General features: G+C 45.9%; 1 protein-coding gene across 2 annotated transcripts; it reads right to left on the reverse strand.

Moving 5' to 3' along the window:
• Positions 1-96: 96 nt before the first annotated feature.
• LOC132320713 (uncharacterized) lies at positions 97-18,075 on the reverse strand. Of its 2 annotated transcripts, none has more exons than XM_059833830.1 (6): positions 17,721-18,075; positions 7,004-7,471; positions 4,272-4,412; positions 3,778-3,846; positions 3,129-3,219; positions 97-2,770 (listed from the first exon to the last, which is right to left on the reverse strand). In XM_059833830.1, the coding sequence occupies exons 1-6, from the start codon at positions 17,773-17,775 to the stop codon at positions 2,563-2,565; spliced, it is 1,032 nt and encodes a 343-aa protein (XP_059689813.1). In that variant the 5' UTR covers positions 17,776-18,075; the 3' UTR covers positions 97-2,562. The 2 variants fall into 2 exon arrangements, with proteins under 2 accessions (XP_059689813.1, XP_059689812.1); XM_059833829.1 differs by having other exon boundaries at positions 7,004-7,474; positions 17,721-18,074.

Raw genomic sequence — 18,075 nt, forward strand, 5'->3', positions numbered from 1 at the left:
TTTTTGTGTGTATATATATATACACACATACAAAAAAGGATGGACTGTAAGGGGGCTTTTAATTTGTATATATATACACATAAACAATTTCAGGGCTCCTCCACTTTACAGTCAGGTTTTATTTTGATTATGAAGACTGTTTACAAGTATTGCATTCAGGTGATGGTAGAGAGTGAAGAGCACATAGGTTGTGCGATTTCTCTGTTTCTCAGATAGCTTTAGAAGCAGAGGATGGAAGGTGTCTCCCACTGTCACCTGCTCCAGCCCCAAGGCAGAATCAGCTATTTTGGAGTCTTTCCTGATAGGCATCTTCCGCTCCTCTGTCCATACCTTGGAAAATTTGGTCTCTAGCATCTAATGCAGGTAAACCAGCGAGAAACAACTGAAAGATAACAACCAGCGAAAGAGAGGGGGAGAAGATAGTTAAAAGCCTGTGCTGGTTCACAGTTTTATTTTTTCATTATTGTTTGAGCTACCATTTAATCGGTGCTGTGTAAACAATGGTGTTACTGCCTTCATGTTTATAAGCAAGATTAGCATATTAAGTATGAATTATGGAGAGTCATTAACAAGTCATCTGTTCTGCCCATTCAGCAGTAGTGAACATAAGCGCTTGCTGCTTTGGAAAGCACAACATTAGCTGAACTCCAAATAAGTATTTGCATTTTAATGGCACTGCATACATCGTGTTCCCAAAGTGTGTCAAGGTTTTGGAGGGTAACAAGTGCTATGCGTTGTAAGGTGATGTGCTCCTTGGACAAAATTTCAAAGGCGGGCATCTTAATTGTTGTAGAAAAAGGTACAAGGGATGTAACTGTGATAATTGGTGAGGCACTGCACGTGCATTTTGAGCGATTTGTGTACAGAATGTATTCCCACAAATTTTGTGTGTAAAATGATGCTTATGCATTTGGAAACTTGACCTAAAAAGTATTTGGATTTGTTTTGAAGTGGAAACATTGGAAAGTCAGAATTTAATTCTGATTCTGTTGTTTATGTTCACTGCTCACTGGTGAAGAAAGAGTTATTCCTCTGCCCATGTCTGGTAGTAAAATAGTTTCCCAAGGAGCATGTGGGAAGCCCTCCAGTAAATAATTGCAGAATAATCTGCCTGGGGAAGACATTTATTTTGAAAATTTATGATTTTTATGCCCTGGACCAATAAGGTTTGTATTTTCTTTCTGGAGACCAGCTAAGTTCTCGGTCATAATAATATCTTGTGGCAGTTAACTTTTTACTTTTAAACTATGTTTAAAAAGAAAAAATTAAAAAAATATAAAAAATCAGAGACTTTAAATTCCTTAGAGACCTTACTTTTGCCTTAGGTTAAGTAAAGTCAAACTCTAGAGAAGTCCAAGCTTAATTTAGGTAAAGTGAAAAGTCTTGTTTAAGTCTGAGTAAGAGATAGGTTAGGATATGGTTTCCCTTGCTCTACTGAACAAATATACTGATGCAGCTTATATTTGCGATTTCCTGGTGTTAGTGTTTGTTTCTCCAAATAGTTCCTGATTTATAGCTGTGATTATGGTTTACATCATCACGAGATCAGAGAGAAGGAAGCATAAATTCATGAATAGTAGGAAAGCACTAAGACATTTCAAGTTTCACTGAGAAAAGATCAGGATTGAGTGTGACAGTCACAGGTAATTATCCCCAAACAAGAAGTGTAAAGGCTGAAAACTGCCTTACTCCTTTCTAGAAAAAAAATGTATTACTGCTCTGGAGTGGAGCAGTGTATCTGTTCATTGACTATTCCACATGACTATAGGAAATCAGAGACTGATGCTGGTATAAAACGGCTGGATAATGTAATATCCCTGACAAGCATCACCGCTGTTACTTATCATTCTATATAAACAAAGAGAATGTGAGTTATAATAAGGTCTAATACATCCTATAATATGGGAAAATTTTGAGAAACACATACTCTCTCAGCAGGACCCTTGCAGTGATGCAGAGAGGACGACAGAGTGCTACTCTTTAAGTTGGAAAAATTACTTGCTGTTACTTAATTGATAACTTAGTGGGGAGAGTATTTTGGCAGATATCTGGAGGAGACTTTAATCTTTTGAGTCCTGAAGGCAGTGCTTATTAGTTATGTTCTCACATTGACAAAGTAACTGACAGCCTTCTGTGTCTGTTGGCAGCTACTTTGATGTTAAAAAAGATTTAAGGATCATCAGGACTTTTGGTTTACATCTTACACTTTGTCTCCAAGGATTTACTTTCTCATCTGCTCAGTAACTCTAGAATTTCAGGGCAGTGGACAGTTGCAGCTGGCGAGAGTCTCTGCTTCATTTAGCTAAATCTGGGGTTTGTTACGGGTTAAATCAGCTCTGGAAGAGCTAAGCAGCGTGTGCCTATACAAACCAAACAACCTGCTCTGCTTGCTTCAACCTCGTGCTGTGCAAGGAGATTGTTCTCAAGTGTTAAAAAAAAACCCACACAGTGCTTACAACTCCCTGTCAAAACAGCAAGGCTAGGGAGGAGATTGGCTATGGTGGCACTCTTCCTGGTGGGAAGAGTGACACAGGATGGAACAACAGCTCCGCTATTTCGGAGCTAGTCCATTTGATAATTGGCATTATCAAAAAGAGGGGTGACAGTCCCGTCTTTCCACTCAATGAGGATCTCTCCACGCCTCAAGGAAGGGGAGCGAGATGGCGGAAGGTACGGCTGGGAACCTCTTTGTAAGGGAGACGGCTCCCGTAAGTCAGCCCTGCTGCTGTTGGCTGGAGAGCTCTTCAGAGCAGAGAGGATTTTCTTCTTCCTAGAAGAGAGAAGAGGGTGCATAACTGCATCTGCCTGTCTCTTTATTGCTTCTCCATGTGAACTGGATCAGCAACCATAGTGCCCAAGTTCCCTAAACCTTCAGGGATGACGCAAGGTATGTAAGGGAGAAGGAGCCAACATCAGTGGCTGCATTTAGATGGGATAGCGAGTGGGAGGGAGAAACAGGGTTGGCAGAGAGGAGAAATCATCAAGGGTGACATCATGGGTGAGCAGACCCATGTCCTCAGAGCCAGACACTTCAGGTGTGGGATGGGGAAGGGTACCAAGATCAAGACTTTTGTTTTGAAACGCTGGACAGGGAAGTGGCAAACCGAATGAACCTGAATCTCACTTACTTGTTGTAATGAACATTGAGTGTCAGTATTATTAATCCCAGTATGAATGCCAAGGGGCTGAGGACCAGCATGGCCGTCTTCCAGTTGGTGCCTGAAAGGATATCGTAGAAAACAATCATACGTTTGCTGTACCTATCCCCGTTCTTATGCAATAGCCATGATTGCCACAAAAAACACCTGTAATGTCCCTGAAGACCAGCAGGTAACAGGAAAAGTGCTTTGTCCAGAAGATCAACACCTTACAGCTGCTTTACACTGCACAGCACCCCTCCATTGAAAATGGCCACAAAAAGGTTTTCTTTCTTGCTAGGAGGACAATAACAATTCATGCTTCTCTGCTCTGCAACTCTCTGATGTGAAATAAGAAGGGCTGAGGGAAGGCACCAGTGCTAGTGGGTATCTGTTTCTCCTGGTGAGCTGGGACAAAACATTTGCATGTTTTTACTCACTTTTGTACTCCAGGCCTGGGGACATTTGTTTAATCTTTAAAAGGAGTTTTTCTGACAGGTAATTTGGTGGCCTTGTTCTCTACTGAGCATCCTCAGCAGGACCCAGGGCAATGTAACTCCGTATTGATGGGAAGGTCAGGAGCACTGATGAACCTTCATCCACCTGGTCTTTTCCTCCTCTGGCTGATGCCTGGACCTACCTGCAAGCCTGGCCCCAGCATTTTTGCCTCGATTTCCGTGGTGCTTTTTAGAGTGATTGTGGGACACATCTGGGGGAAGAAGCAGACACTCAGATTAGCGGCTTCCACTGTTGGACTGAGGGAAGCTCCAACTTCCTCCCAGGGCTGCACTGTAACCTCAGATCCCCTTTGTATGGAGCTGGAAGGGAAAAGGGAACTTTTTTGTTCCTCAGCGTTCCCCCGCCACAGATATCTTTTGCTCCTAGAACATCTGACGGCTGTGCCTCCATGTTAAGACTATGACCATACCACTGAACCTCTTGCCAAGGCAAACATCTCAACATGTTGTGTGAGAGCTAAGAACCGCTGAGAACCACCAAGTGGTACACATGGAAGTTCTTCAGAAGTACTCAGGTACTTCCCACCACTGAAGATACTTCAGTAATCTCTAGATGCCGCCCATACTTTCCTTCCTGCTGTTCTCACATATGCATTCAGAAAAGAAAAGTGCTCACCCTCGTTTGCTGGGAAGTATGCCTGTTTAGTCTTCACTGGAGACACTGTGCTGTTAAATTTGTTAGCCAGAGGTGGGTCAGTCAAGCCCACAGAAGATTCTCTGTCCACAGCATCAATCTTTGATGAATGGATGGTTTTAGCTTGGAAGGAAATAAAGCAAAGATGTGTGTGATTATCGTTTACTTTTTGTACAGAAACCTGGATACGCTCAGTGCCCAACAAGGGAAGGGAACCCAGCCCGGCCGTGTTAGTCCTCTGCCCTGCAAGGTGAGCAGGACGTGGTGCAATAGCGATCACCTACTCCTGTGTATCAGGGGCCTTCAAGTCTCACAGATTTCAAAGATTAAATGAACCTCTCAAGACTGAATCCACAGCCAAAGCAGAGCTTGTTTTCTGGTGGTAAAAAAGGTCATTGGTCTAAAAAGTGTAGTGCAACAACAGCTGTTAAAGGATGAGATGTGAGGAAGAGGCAAGCAGAACTGTATCTAAGTATCACAGGTATTACCAGCATAGCAGATGAAGAAACGGTGGTAAATAGTCCATACCTCTTGCAAGGCTCAATGGCATCCTTTGTCTTGCCAGTCTTGCTGCAGAAGTAGGGTATGTGGGGTAGCAACTACTGCCAGAGGGGAGGTTGTGGGAAATCTTGTGGCAGCAATAGTCACCCCTCTCCTGCACTGATGCATGTGGCAAGATCAAGAAACTCATATCTGCAGGATTCCCCGCTGCTTATCCCTTCCTGTGGCATGAGCATCCATGGGTACATGGGTGTAATTTATTGAGCAAATAACCAGCTAAAGTAAAAGTTCTCTGTCGATGGTCAACCAAAACTTGGATAAGAAAGGTCTAAACAAACACAGAGGGCTTTGATGTTGTTACGGAGCAGTCAGAGGTTCCCTCCAGTAGACTCTGAACCATGGGGTTGATAGGAAAATTATCAGTTTGCACAAGACACACTAACTGGCACAACCTGATTCGAAGTCTGCTCTGTGTTTACCCTTGCAGCCTTATTTGGGGAGCCTGGCTCAGAGGCAGCCCTGGGCTGCCAGGAACATTGCCTTGGGGAATGCAAACGCCCTTTTCACATGCCTTTTTCCCATATCTCAAATGTTCCACGCATTTCCTAGCCTATATTTAACTAGCTTATTATGGTATCTAATTTGTATTGTCTGTATTTACCTTCATGTTAACCAAACACTAACACTTGTGACTCCTGGTCTGTGATAATTACATGTTAACCTTCTGGTTGGCTAATTAAAAACCTTGGTAAAAAGGCCATCTTATCTGCACATGACAGCCAAAAAAGCGATTGTATCTCTTCTTATCTCAAATTAGATATAGCCTCTTTGTCTCAAAAGGTTATACTCATAATCCATTTTCTTACGCCAACCAGATTCATCATGTTTTCTCTTTACTCATTTCTGCAAAGCTGAAAATCTCATTTGGGCCATCAAGCCTTACGGTAAGGAATAGCCTCATGTAAGGGAAAGAATTTCCCCTGAGGAAGGTTGGGAACCTCATCACCTACAAAGTGGACAAACACAGAAAAGTCATTATGAACGCCAGCTCTTTTCTGGTCCCCGGAGTGGAAGAGGGAGAGGAGGAGAGGATGAGGGGAGGAATTGAGTGTGATTTTCAGGTCTCAGTTCTGCACACAACTTCACAAGAAAAGTCCTAAAACCACCTTCCTTTGCATAAGGGACTAAGTAAAAGAGGGAAACAGACTGGACCATGAATTATTATTGGTTGGCAATGGGCTTCACTGGCCATCTGACAAATGATGACAGTCACATGTTGGTGCAATGACCATGCCTGATGTCTGTTAGCCTGGTGTCCAACACCTAAAACTATGACAGGACCAGGGTTTCTGCCTTTTTGTGTCCAGTCGAGGCAGAGGATAGTGAACACTCATGAAGGCAGAGATCAGATTCTTTTTAGCAGATGCCAAGGCCGTGAAACTGATAATATAAACCAGATTTTTTACAGTTTTTGGAGTTATGTTGTAGGTTTTCTTAATGCAAAGGGAGGGCAGCGCTTTAACTACCTCCCACTACTTTCTGTGTTCACTAGTCTCTTTATGGTTACATCAGGCACCAGGAGTGAGGTTCACTTTTGAGGATCATGCGAGCATGGGATGAAGGTTAGAACTGTGGTTTCATTAGTAATAGGTGCACTGTTGGGGTCTGGCAGGAGATAACTGTAATATGTTGCTTAGAAACTGAAGCAACAATTTCTCATTTCAAATATAGCTGCTTCTCAATAATTCATACAAGTTTAAAAGAGGTTTTCAGCTGCCTCCAGTTTTCTTGTTAGCAAAAATGACGTGCCGAAGTACAAAGTACCAAAAGACCCTTCAAAGGCTTAAGCGCCTGACTTTGTGGAACTTCCTTGGTTGTTTTGGACTTGGGAGGCTCAAGCAATTCCAACTATTTTTAGTTCTGGGCACTGTTCAGATGTACTTTCCAAAATACTTGACTTTTGCCTGTCATCAGAAATGCATCTGGGGTTTAGATATCTGATCTTGTGTTACGTGCTTTCTGAAAAACACTGAACAGCAACTACTGGAAACCGGTAGTACCAAGTAGTTGGTCTGACTTGGAGCCATTTGGTGTCTCTCCAGATGGGGCCAAAGTGACTATGAGTTAGAATGATGGATGCAAGCCTGGTGTTAGGTGGCTTGGATGACACCTAAGGTTAGATGTTATCTGATGCTAAATCTACCTCATCTTACTTTCATAGCTCCACACCCACGTGTCTACAGCTTCTTGCGTTGGTTTGCTGGGCCTCGGAGCTGCTGTCTGGGCAGCGGCACAGATGGTTTCATCCGCTAAAGTCTTCCACCTGCTGAATTTGTCCTTCTCCCTTGAAACAAAGACCTTGTGGCCTCCTTCCTTGGTGCTGAGGTGGAAGCCCAAGCTCTGCAGAGTCAAGTGTCCCTTCTTGCTGCAGGACCACGCTTGGCGTTCCCAGTCCCCGCAGGGCTCCAGCTTGACCAGGGCATACTCCCGTGTCTTGTGGGCCGACAAGCACTGCTTCGTTGGAAGGCTGATGATGGTCCTGGTGGCACGGTCCCAGCTCCACTGCTGCTGCTGGGAGTGCACTTTGCAGTCAGTCAGGCTGATGCCGTTGGCCTCGTGGTGGGAGACGTGAATGCACTTTTCCAGACGGGTGTTCCTTATGACGAAGCCTTGTCCCTCTGCTACTGCGGTACAATCAGAGCACGGTTTAGTACTGTGCATGTCTAAGGCAAATGTGTCTTCTGAGCAGCAGACATTGTAAATGCCCTGGGGAAGGGGAGACGTAACCCACTAGTCCTTTCCTGAATGGGCATGCCTAGATAAACAGCTCCCTCAGCTTCCTAATTCCCCAGAATGACATTTCTTTAAAATACAGGGTGTGCGAATAACCAGGAGCAATACTCGGGAGAAATAACAATGTCATAACTAACCCATGTTAACTAATGGGGAAAAACTCACCATCCTTGAAAAGTGGTACTGTTATGAAATATATGCCTATATATATTTAATTCAATATTTCAACTGGTTATAGCTGTAAATAGGCACCCATCCTTCCCTCCCTCCAAAATAATTGGATGGTTTGGGATTTTTTTGCCCCTATCTGGACCAAATCTTTCGTATGAAAAAAAGCAGTTGAAACCCCTGAATTTCCCAGATGCTATTCATCTGGGGCCAGTTAGGCCACCTTGGGCTACTGTTTCCATTTAGTGGCTTCTGGTGATATTACAGCAATGCTGGGATAAAACCACACCCAAAAGCAACAATTGCTTGTTGCTTTTAATAACAATGGGTCCCAACATCTCTGACAACTTGGGATGGATATCATCCTGTTAGCTGGACAATTGCCCCTGTTTTCAGTACAAAATCATCAGGTGTAGCCTGTGAACATCCTGAGTAAAACGTTAAATGCTAAGCCACCTGTCGCTGATGTGGGTGTACCTTCTGCTGAGTATTTTATGCATAAAACAGAGGAATAGAAATAAAAGTTTCAAGTTTCTGCACATTCTGAGAAATCTTTTAATTTTAATTACAACTAACACACAGTAACTCCCAGCTTTTGCAGTGACTTTTTTTCCTGTTTTCCCCAGGAGTCAGAGTTATAAAAGCCCCATCAGCATACAGTATTGAGCATGAAAAGTAAGAAGAGACTGAAAAGTGATGTTAGACAAGAACACTGATGTTTATCTAAGCAGCTGTTTCTGCAGAGTTTCCCCTCCCAAAGCAAAGAACAATACTTTTCCCTGGCAGCAAGTATTTGGCTCAGTACCTGAAAAAACTAAGTGTAAACAGAAGCTGGTACACAATACCAAGGGTATGAACAATAGCTTAAAAGAGCTCTCATGTTTCCTCTCAGGAAATTCTAGGGGTCTGCCAGATTAATAGTGCCTGAGGCTTGCTAAATTGGAAACAGCCCGGGGCTTTCTGCTCAGTCTGAATTCATGCAGAGAGGCAGTCAGAAACCATGGTAGTACTCCTGCACCGGCTCTGAGATGAGTATGGATGTGTCCATTCTGGGATACTGAGTTTCGTGGACCTGTGATAGCCACTGATCCAGGCAATTCCTGCCAAGCCCGTATGCCTAAATAGAAATTAAATTTCTGGCGGATCTGTGGATGGCTCGTGAGTCCTGTCCTCTTTACCCCTTATTGAGGGCTGGATGGAGGGAAGATGTTTAATGCACCTTGGGCTTGAGTTTCTGCCAGCTTCCAAAGGCAGGAGAAATGTCTCATATATAATCTCCCATAATCTTTAGAAAAGCCAAAGGGATTAATACAATCCCCCCACCATGTTTTTTTCTAGAACCTGGAATCCAGGATTCTCACCTCTTTGCTCCATCTTAACTGGCAGAAATCCATTTCCAAAGTAACGATCTGAGAGCCGCACAAAAAAGTGGCAGGGGAACATGAGAACTCTGCTGGGTCAGATAAAATACCTGTTGAGCCCAGTATCCTGTCTACAGCACTGGGCATTAGCATTTGCTAATAGGGGAAGAGGGTAAGAACCAGACAAGTAAAGAGCTCACTCAAGACAGCAAGGATGCCAGTGCCTCCTTCCTAAAAAGTAGTTAAGAGAGTATCGCTGGGTATTTATGGTCAAAATGTTTTTTCCCATGTACACTACATTGTATTTTTCAACTCTGAAGTTCAAAAACCATTTTGTTGCTCAATCAGTATCACAAGCTCCTTCTGCAGCTCTGCACAGTTGACTTCAGTTTTGATTATTGGGCATAGTTTTGTGCCATCAGCAAACTTTATTAGTTCATTATTCACCACTTTTCCCAAGATCACTGTGTCAAACAGCACTGATGGTTGCTGGCACCTGCTGATAGCTTCACTTTGCTGTGATCACTGTCAACTTATTCCACCTCTTTGTTCCAGCCTGTGGGTGAAATCTCTCTCTTACTCTATGAGAACTGAGTTTCTTAAGGGCCTTGGTGGAAGAATCTTACCAAAAGCCTGTTGCAAACATCAACACCAGGTCTAGATGATCTCACCACATGTATGCGCTCATTGATGCCATCACGGATGTCAAGCATTCCCACTACAAAAGCTGTATTGACTTTTCTCTTATTTATCTGTGTGTCTGCAAATTCTGTTCTTTGTTTCTACTGACTTGCCTGATGCTGAAATCAAACCAAGTGACCTGTGTTTCCCCAGTGCAAGGATCCCTCTTAAGATGGACGTAATTGTCATAACGCAGTCCTTCGGTGTTGAGGCTGCTTTAGATAATAGTTTACATACTCCTTAGAAGTTTAAAAAAAATGTCATCTTTACTTTCCTTTAACTCAGTGTGAATGCCATCTGGGCTGGTCATTTGCCACAGACTGTTTATTTTTTCCCTAAAAGTTCCTCTGTTGATGATTTTGTCTGATAACATTCTTCAGACTGCAGGGAGTGACTGCCATGTAAGGACCTGCCTGACCATGTCTGAAGTAAACACCAGCACCAATAATCCTTTCAGCCTTTCAACCCTGCCCTGCCTTGGTTGTCCTTCTTACATTTACATCAGTTACTTATTGGCCTCCTTACCCCCACCAAGTTCCTACTTCAGATTGAAAATTTCTATTAGTAGTTTTTTATGCTTTCTCTAGTTTGTTCCTCTAAATCTTTTTCTCATATGTTTTATTATGGCTTTTGTTATTAAACATGCCAGGATCTCTGGGGTTTTTTTTTATTTTCCTTGCTTGGAAATGACTGTCCATTTGAAAGTTTCATTTTTAAAAGAATTTTGAAGAGCATTGCTGTTCAACTCAGCCAGCAGATTTTTGTTTTGTTCCCTGTGTACAGTCCCTGATGGTATATGTTCCCCTCTAAAGAATCATTGTGTTACCTACATGTTAGCAGCAAGCATCATGTGCCCCCATGTTATCTACCAGCCTTTTGCACTTTTGAGCTGCTCCCTTCTACCAGCTTTCTTCGTTTTATGCATGTCTCAGTTTTCAGAGACTCACCTCACCAAAGGTCCAGGAACCTCAACACTGCAAGTGAAGTGCCTTCCTCTGAGATTTGTATAGCTCCTCAGCAGTGTATGACACCAAGTTATTAACAGATTTTTATCTTCACACCGTATCTCAGATCCAGAAGAATAACCACCATTTTACAGCTTGGGAACAGAGGTCTAGCTAAACTTTGCTTGGTTCAACATTACGTGGGACGGTGGCAGCAAAGCTGGGGCCATAATCCTTCTCCTCTGAACTGTGCTCCAAGTGTCTTCCCTACCAACAGTGCTGCCTCTCATGATGTTGAGCTCTCGGTAAGGCTGGCTATCAACAGCAGGATTTTCCTTGTGATGTTTTGTGCGATCCTTGCCAAGATGTGGGCCTGTGTCCATCATACAGGTTCACCATTCACTACCCATACATTATTGCTTTCCGGAGATTGAGATGTTGCTCTCTAAGTGAGCAACCTACAATTAGGTACAGGTAACTGGCAGCAATCATTGCACATGTCCTATACAGTCATAAGGAGTAGACCCACAAATAAAGCTGGAGCATATTTACTTTGGGATACCCATCAGGCACCAAGAATCCTTACTCAGGAGGCAAAATGACATTTTTTCCTCAACACTGCCAAGTCCCACTCTCCAGCAGCCCTGCAAATAAGGCCATCACCCTAACATTTTGGGAATGTTTACCTGGGGCAAGCAGAGCATCCAGTGTACTCCCTGGGGATGGGACTCAGCGCCTCTGGAAAATGCCAGCCTTACCCACAGAGCCTGAGTAGATGCCTGCTTTGAGCTGCTCATGCTTGAACATTGTGGACTCTTCGTATTTTTAGGAACAAAATAAACAATTTCTAGCAAAGGCACTTGATGCCAGCATGTTTGTCCTATAATACTGCCACTCCGTCTGGTTACAAGAAAGAAAAGCAAGCAAATATAGTCCCCTGCCTTTCTGCAGCATGGCCACCCTTGGGACATGCTGTTCCTTGTAGTATTAGGATCAAAAACCGTGCAATGTTCCTAATTAAGGTAATGCCACCAGGAAAGCCTTGGTTACCAGTAATCCCAGTCTGGCTGGGAAAGTTTCTGCTGTTGCTAAGCAGTGTCTGTGATGGTTTGATCAAAGTCATTTGCAAAACGTTTGGGGATGGGTCGCTCCCTCTAAAGGCTCTGTGGAAGGAAGGGGTAAGTCAGAGCTGAGCAAGCACAGGTTCCCAAAACACTCCAGGTCACCCAAGAACTCAGCATTGGCTTTGGCCTCTTTTGCCCTCCCTGGTGGGGTTCTTAACTTTAAAAAACCCTTTGATAAGCTCAATTTCCTTTGCCAAGTAAGTGTTTTCTGAAAGGAGAAGATGACTGCTGAGTCACAGTCAGGAATTTACCTTTTCCTGCTTCTACTCATCCTCGATGGCATGCATCCATCCTCTCATAGGGACTGCTTCGTGAGGACATCCCACAGCCCAGGAGAGCTCCCAAATGTGGCTTTTCCTTGGTACCACCATATGACTTGGGTCATCCCAAGTCATCCAGGCTGTGGCAACAGTGGCTTGGAGAAATGTCTCCAAGCTGTCCCTGCTGCTTCCACCCAACATGAGCACAGCAATAAGGGTACATGCGCCGTGGCTGAGAAACCTTGGAGCCAGCAGTGCCATAGCCTGAGTTATGGTTAGGCAAACCAGAGACCTTCCTGCTCAGGTTAATCTGCCTCCACCGTTCGCCACTGCAGGTGATCGTATCTTCTCTATGGAGCATGCACCAATGGAGACTGACCCACACCGTTCTCATACACATTACATATGTTTGCCTCCTTGCATAACTTGGAATACCAGCTCTCCCAGGATTTAGGGTCCTCTCATTGGACTACTGCTGCAGTTCAAGGGACATCAGGTGGGAAGAGAATGTGGAAGACTCCCATCGTCTCAAGTTCCTCTGCCAGCAATTTGGTCTCTGCCCTATCTCTAAAAAGAGCTGTGAGGGACTCCAGCTCCTACCAGAAATGGCCCCAGTAGAAAAGAAGAAAAATTAACCAGAGAACGTGGGGAAAGCCATCTTCAGCTGCTCAGACACTGTGGTGATAGGGACAACACCACTCCCTACTGTGGTACTGATTATGCGACCTTCTTCCTTCAGGAAAGCACAACATCTAACCTCCCCTGCCCTCCTGCCCTCACTGCTGGGCCTCACACTGGTAATGCAGAGCTGCCACCCTCTTCTATCCGGATCCCTCACCAGGATTCAAATTCAGGACTAAATGTAGAGTGGGGCTCTTGTAGCACATCTACAAAACCAGGCAGTCTAGAAAGACGTTGGATGAAGGCAGAAGAGACTTTCATGTGACTAGCCATAGCAGCAGGAGCAATTCATTGTGATGGCCTGAGGTTATCATATTCTGCCATGATGCCTCTTCTGAACATGAGGGGAAGCTGCTTCTGAGCTGCCCTGGGCCCCGGAGCCCAGCAGGCTGTTCCCACCTCCTGCAGAGGGTCAAGACCAGATGACAGAAATGAGAAGATGCAGTAGCAGAAGAGGGCAGTTCCCAGTTAAGGCAGGAGGGTTCCCCTCCATGCAGATGGAGCTCTGTGCAAGACATTGCCCTGTAGTAAGATCACTCTCAGGAACATCACATTGAACCTAACTGAAGCAAGCAGCTTGAGATGCTATCATAGAATCATAAAATCGTTTAGGTTGGAAAAGAACTTTAAGATCATCAAGTCCAACCATAAACCTAACACTGCCACGTCCACCACTAAACCATGTCCCTAAGCACCTCATCCACGTCTTTTAAACACCTCCAGGGTTGGTGACTCAACCACCTCCCTGGGCAGCCTGGTCCAATGTCTGACAACCCTTTCAATGAAGAAGTTTTTCCTAATATCCAATCTAAACCTCCCCTGGTGCAACTTGAGGCCATTTCCTCTTGTCCTGTTGCTTGTCACCTGGGAGAAGAGACGAGCACCCACCTCTCTGCAACGCCCTTTCAGGTAGTTATAGAGAGTGATAAGGTCTCCCCTCAGCCTCCTCTTCTCCAGGCTAAACAACTGCAGCTCTCTCAAACACTCTTCATAAGACTTGTGCTCCAGACCCCCAACGGCTTCGTTGCCCTTCTCTGGACAAGCTCCAGCACCTCAATGTCCTTCTTGGAGTGAGGGGCCCAAAACTGAACAAAGCATTCGAGGTGCGGCCTCACCAGCGCCGAGTACAGGGGCACAATCACCTCCCTGCTCCTGATGGCCACATTATTTCTGATACAGGCCAGGATGCCGTTGGCCTTCTTGGCCACCTGGGCACACTGCTGGCTCATATTCAGCCGGCTGTCGACCAACACCCCCAGGTCCTTTTCTGCGGGGGAGCTTTCCAGCCACTTGTCCCCAAGCCTGTAGCGTTGCATGGGGTTGTTGTGACCCAAGTGCAGGACCCGGCACTTGGCCTTGTTGAACCTCATACAATTGGCCTCGGCCCATCGATCCAGCCTGTCCAGATCCCTCTGCAGAGCCTTCTACCCTCGAGCAGATCAACACTCCCGCCCAACTTGGTGTCGTCTGCAAACTTGCTGAGGGAGCACTCAATCCCCTCGTCCAGGTCATTGACAAAGATATTAAACAAGACCAGCCCCAGTACTGAGTCCTGGGAAACACCACTTATGACCGGCTGCCAACTGGATTTTCCTCCATTCACCACATGTATATGGTGTACAGACAAACAGGGCGCTGAATAAGTGAGCAGGAGCAGACTTGAATGCAGCCCAGCAGTAACTCCTTCTCATGAAAAGATCTCCCTCCATCCAGTGGAGCAATGCTCCAATGGAGCAAGCCCCTGCTCGAACAAATGTCCACGACAGGTCAGTGGATGTGGCCAATTTACCTATGGAGAGAGTGACGCTAGATGGAGCCTGGTGAGTCCCTGTTGGTGAGCAAACAGGCGTCTGCCCTTCGGGCCCAGCAGAACAGGCAGAACTGGAGCTGGGTGAGCAGCTACCTGGCAACTGGGAGCTCTGGGTTTATGGCAGCACCATTTCCATCACCTCGGGCAGCAGATCAGCTCTTATCAAGCTGTGTCATAGTCAACAAGGCCTATTGGTAACTGCCAGTAATTAGCTGGCAAATGGCTTGTCAGTGCAAGTACCTGATTGCAAATACTTCTTGGTCTGCACTCAGTTTATTTTCCAGTAACATGTCTCTCCAAGAGTAGTTCCCACCTGTTGCTTCTGGCAACCATATTGGGCTATGCACTTTCTTAAGAATATCTTGCTTCTGGTTCACCGACAAGGCTTCATAGCTTTCCGCATTACTGCAAGGTCCACTTTTGACCAAGTATCTCAGCAAAGGCCTCCAAAGGAGCAGAGCAGCCATAGGAAAAGAAGGAAGGTTTTGGTATGGAAAAACACATGGATAAATGATGGGAAGCAGGGGACGTTGGTGAAGTCAACACGAAGCTGATGCATGTAGGTAAAACAAGTCCCTGGGAGGGTATGATGAAGGTCTATAAAGTCCAGAGAGGTCTGGAGAGGATGGGCAGGGGCTGACTGGTCAAGGACTGATCCCAAATGGGACAAGGGGTGCCAAGGGAAGGATCACAGCATGCAGGAGGTGACTCTGCAACTAGCAGCTGTGCATCCTTGCTGCCAGGGAAAGCCTGCGCAAGCCGAGGGAGGGGATCTGATAGCATCTGAAGAGTTAAACACACAGGGGTCAGGAAATCCCCTGAGCAGAAAGTAGTTGGAGGCTCAAAAAGTATATGGGGGAGGAGAAGTATCAGACAAGCTTGGCCTTTCTGCCTCTTCAACTCTTAGGGCTGCCTTAGGTGAGTGGGGTGTGAGGGGTCAGGGAGCAGCCAGCACTGTACATGGGATTGAGAGGTAGGAGAGCGGCTCCCCGGGATATGGGATCGTGCCAGGGTGCCAAGCAGAACCACTGCCAGCCTCACACTCAGTGCATGAGAATCGAGAGTTAGTGTTAAATGCGGTGTTATTGCAGCAGTTTTCTTTCTGCTTCTACATGCACAGATCCTGCTGGTGCCTAATTTCCCACCACCCATCATACCTCACTGGGTTACTGTTAAGCTTGACTTCTTAAGAAGGCGCTTCACCTCCCTCCCTTCTTGGAGGGACTTTCCAAAGAAACAACTGTCAGAAACAGCTTAGGCAATTCCAGGATTTCCAGTTTCCAGCAGGAAGCTGAACCCTCTAAGGTCTATCAAAAGCAAGCACCTCTGTCCTGCCGGCAGCCTTAAAACTCAGCAGCCCCAAACAGGATGGGATGGGGAGAGGCTGCTGTAGGGGGATATCAGCCCCAAGCAAGAATAAGTTTGCTCTCTGCTCTTTGAGCTTGCTTTGGGCATTGCCAGGTATTGGGAAGATAAATTCCTTTCCTGCAAAACAGTTGTGGTCTTATTAGTGGTCTGGCTGAAATGCAGTGGCTGATCATGCAATTGCACCGAAAGCATTTCACTGGAAAGGAAAAGAAATGTACTGTGGAAATGTCCTGTGATCCTCCTTAATTTACTAATAAAACATAGCCATGGAGCTCCTGTCATGCGGCAGCAGTAAAGAACCACTTTCTTCTAACACCAGACAAGATCTGTATTAAAGCGAGAGAAAGAGCAAGACGCTGAAGACTGTTCTGCTCTCCTGGCATCCCACCATGGTGCCACCTCCACGTCCTAACCAGATCTCCCGTAACTTTTAAAAGGTGCACCTGTATCTTCACCCCTCACTAGCACAGAGACATACCCTCACCCTGGGGCTTTAAAAAAAGTGAGATTCAATTCACTGGATTTACTTTAATTGGCAAGATCTGGGGTGCAAAAAACATCAGTAGATGGAGCAAAACTCAAACCTGTAGGAGCACAAATGTCTCCTTTGACCTGGCTGCAGAGCAAACTGAGGGCTAGCTGCTCAAAACAGCCCAGCGAACACACACTTAGAGGTTGTGGAGCAAAGAGTGGAAAATAAAAGGCATTATGGTCAGAGCTGCCAGTCTGAGGTTTGTATTTAAGTAATAAACATACCAGCCGTACAGCCCAAATAGTTTAGTCCTCTGGTTTAGGGAGCTTGAAAAGTTCTGAGCAGGTAACCTGCAAAACTGCAGGGCTGTCCTCTTTGCAGCTTCGGGGACTGAATGAGCCTTGAAGCACTTCAGGGATTTATTTCAATGAGTCCCTTTCAACCCGGCATCACAGGCATAATAAAAAGTGAATAACTTTTTAGCACAGGGGCTTTGCCCTTTTTTAAAGAAAGGAGATGTTGCCCACTGCCCATGATGGGATGGGTGAGACCGTGAGTAGCACCACTCCGGCTCTGCAGGCTGATCCTAGGCAGGACTTCTGCTTTCCTCATATACCCATGCATGTCAAAAACAAGGCTGCTTTGATTCAAAATCCTCCTGTGTACAGGCGGGATACAGGATTCGAGCGACCTCAGCAAGGAGCTGACTGTTAACGTGAGCCACTACCAAGTCTGCTCCTCCATGATGAGAGGTGCAGACTCTGCAGCTTCCCAGCACATCCCGCTCCCAGCCGACCGCCACAGGAGCAGGACTAACACAATGAGTTCCCGCTCCCCTTCCCACCACCCTCTCCCATGCTGCCAGCACGGTCTGAGCCCACTCACCTCTGTCGGGAAGGAGCAGCCAGGGCAGGCAGCAAACACACTGCTTGGGAGGTCGTTTAGTGCCTGCTTCACCCCCAGAGCGGGTTTATTCATTCACTACTCTTAGCAGTTTAAAAGCACTTTATAAAAGCAGCCAGCATGATGCCATGGTGTCCCTGGCCAAGCCTTCCCAGCACCTTGCCAGCCTGTCCCTCACTCTCCCATTCCCCCGTGTTTAATCGCATTTTAAATGCTGCCTTGAAATGTGCCCGTAGGCACTTGTTTTACAGCTGGTGGGTTCAGAGCTTTGCAGCCCAAGCAACACTTTAGCAAGAAAGTGGGTTAAAACCTGGGAGGTTGTTCGCTTCCCGCTTTCCAGCTATCCCGAAAGAGGAGAAACTTACCCTCAAGCCAAGGAAGGAGGCAAATACAGCCTAGGCTCAGCCTGAAAAGCTCCATGGTCTGCCAGCACAGGGAGGGGGAAGGAGCCCCCAAAGCCTCTTGCCCACGAGGATTGCCAAGCAGCTCACTTTTCCCCCTTCCTCTGTCATTCACAGCAGAAAAACCTGCTGGGAAGAGAAAAACTGTTTCGTCTTAGCGCTGGAGACTTGGCAGCTGGCTTATCAGCAAAGGATCAGCTTGGAGACGAGGTCCCGCTCAGTGGTTATCCCTTAGGAGAAATCATATGACGAGCCAGGATGGGGGGGACACTGGACCGAGATGCTCACAGCCACTGAGCTCAGCTCCTTAGCAGCAGCG

This window comes from Gavia stellata, chromosome Z (assembly GCF_030936135.1).
Source record: "Gavia stellata isolate bGavSte3 chromosome Z, bGavSte3.hap2, whole genome shotgun sequence".
NCBI lineage: Eukaryota > Metazoa > Chordata > Aves > Gaviiformes > Gaviidae > Gavia > Gavia stellata.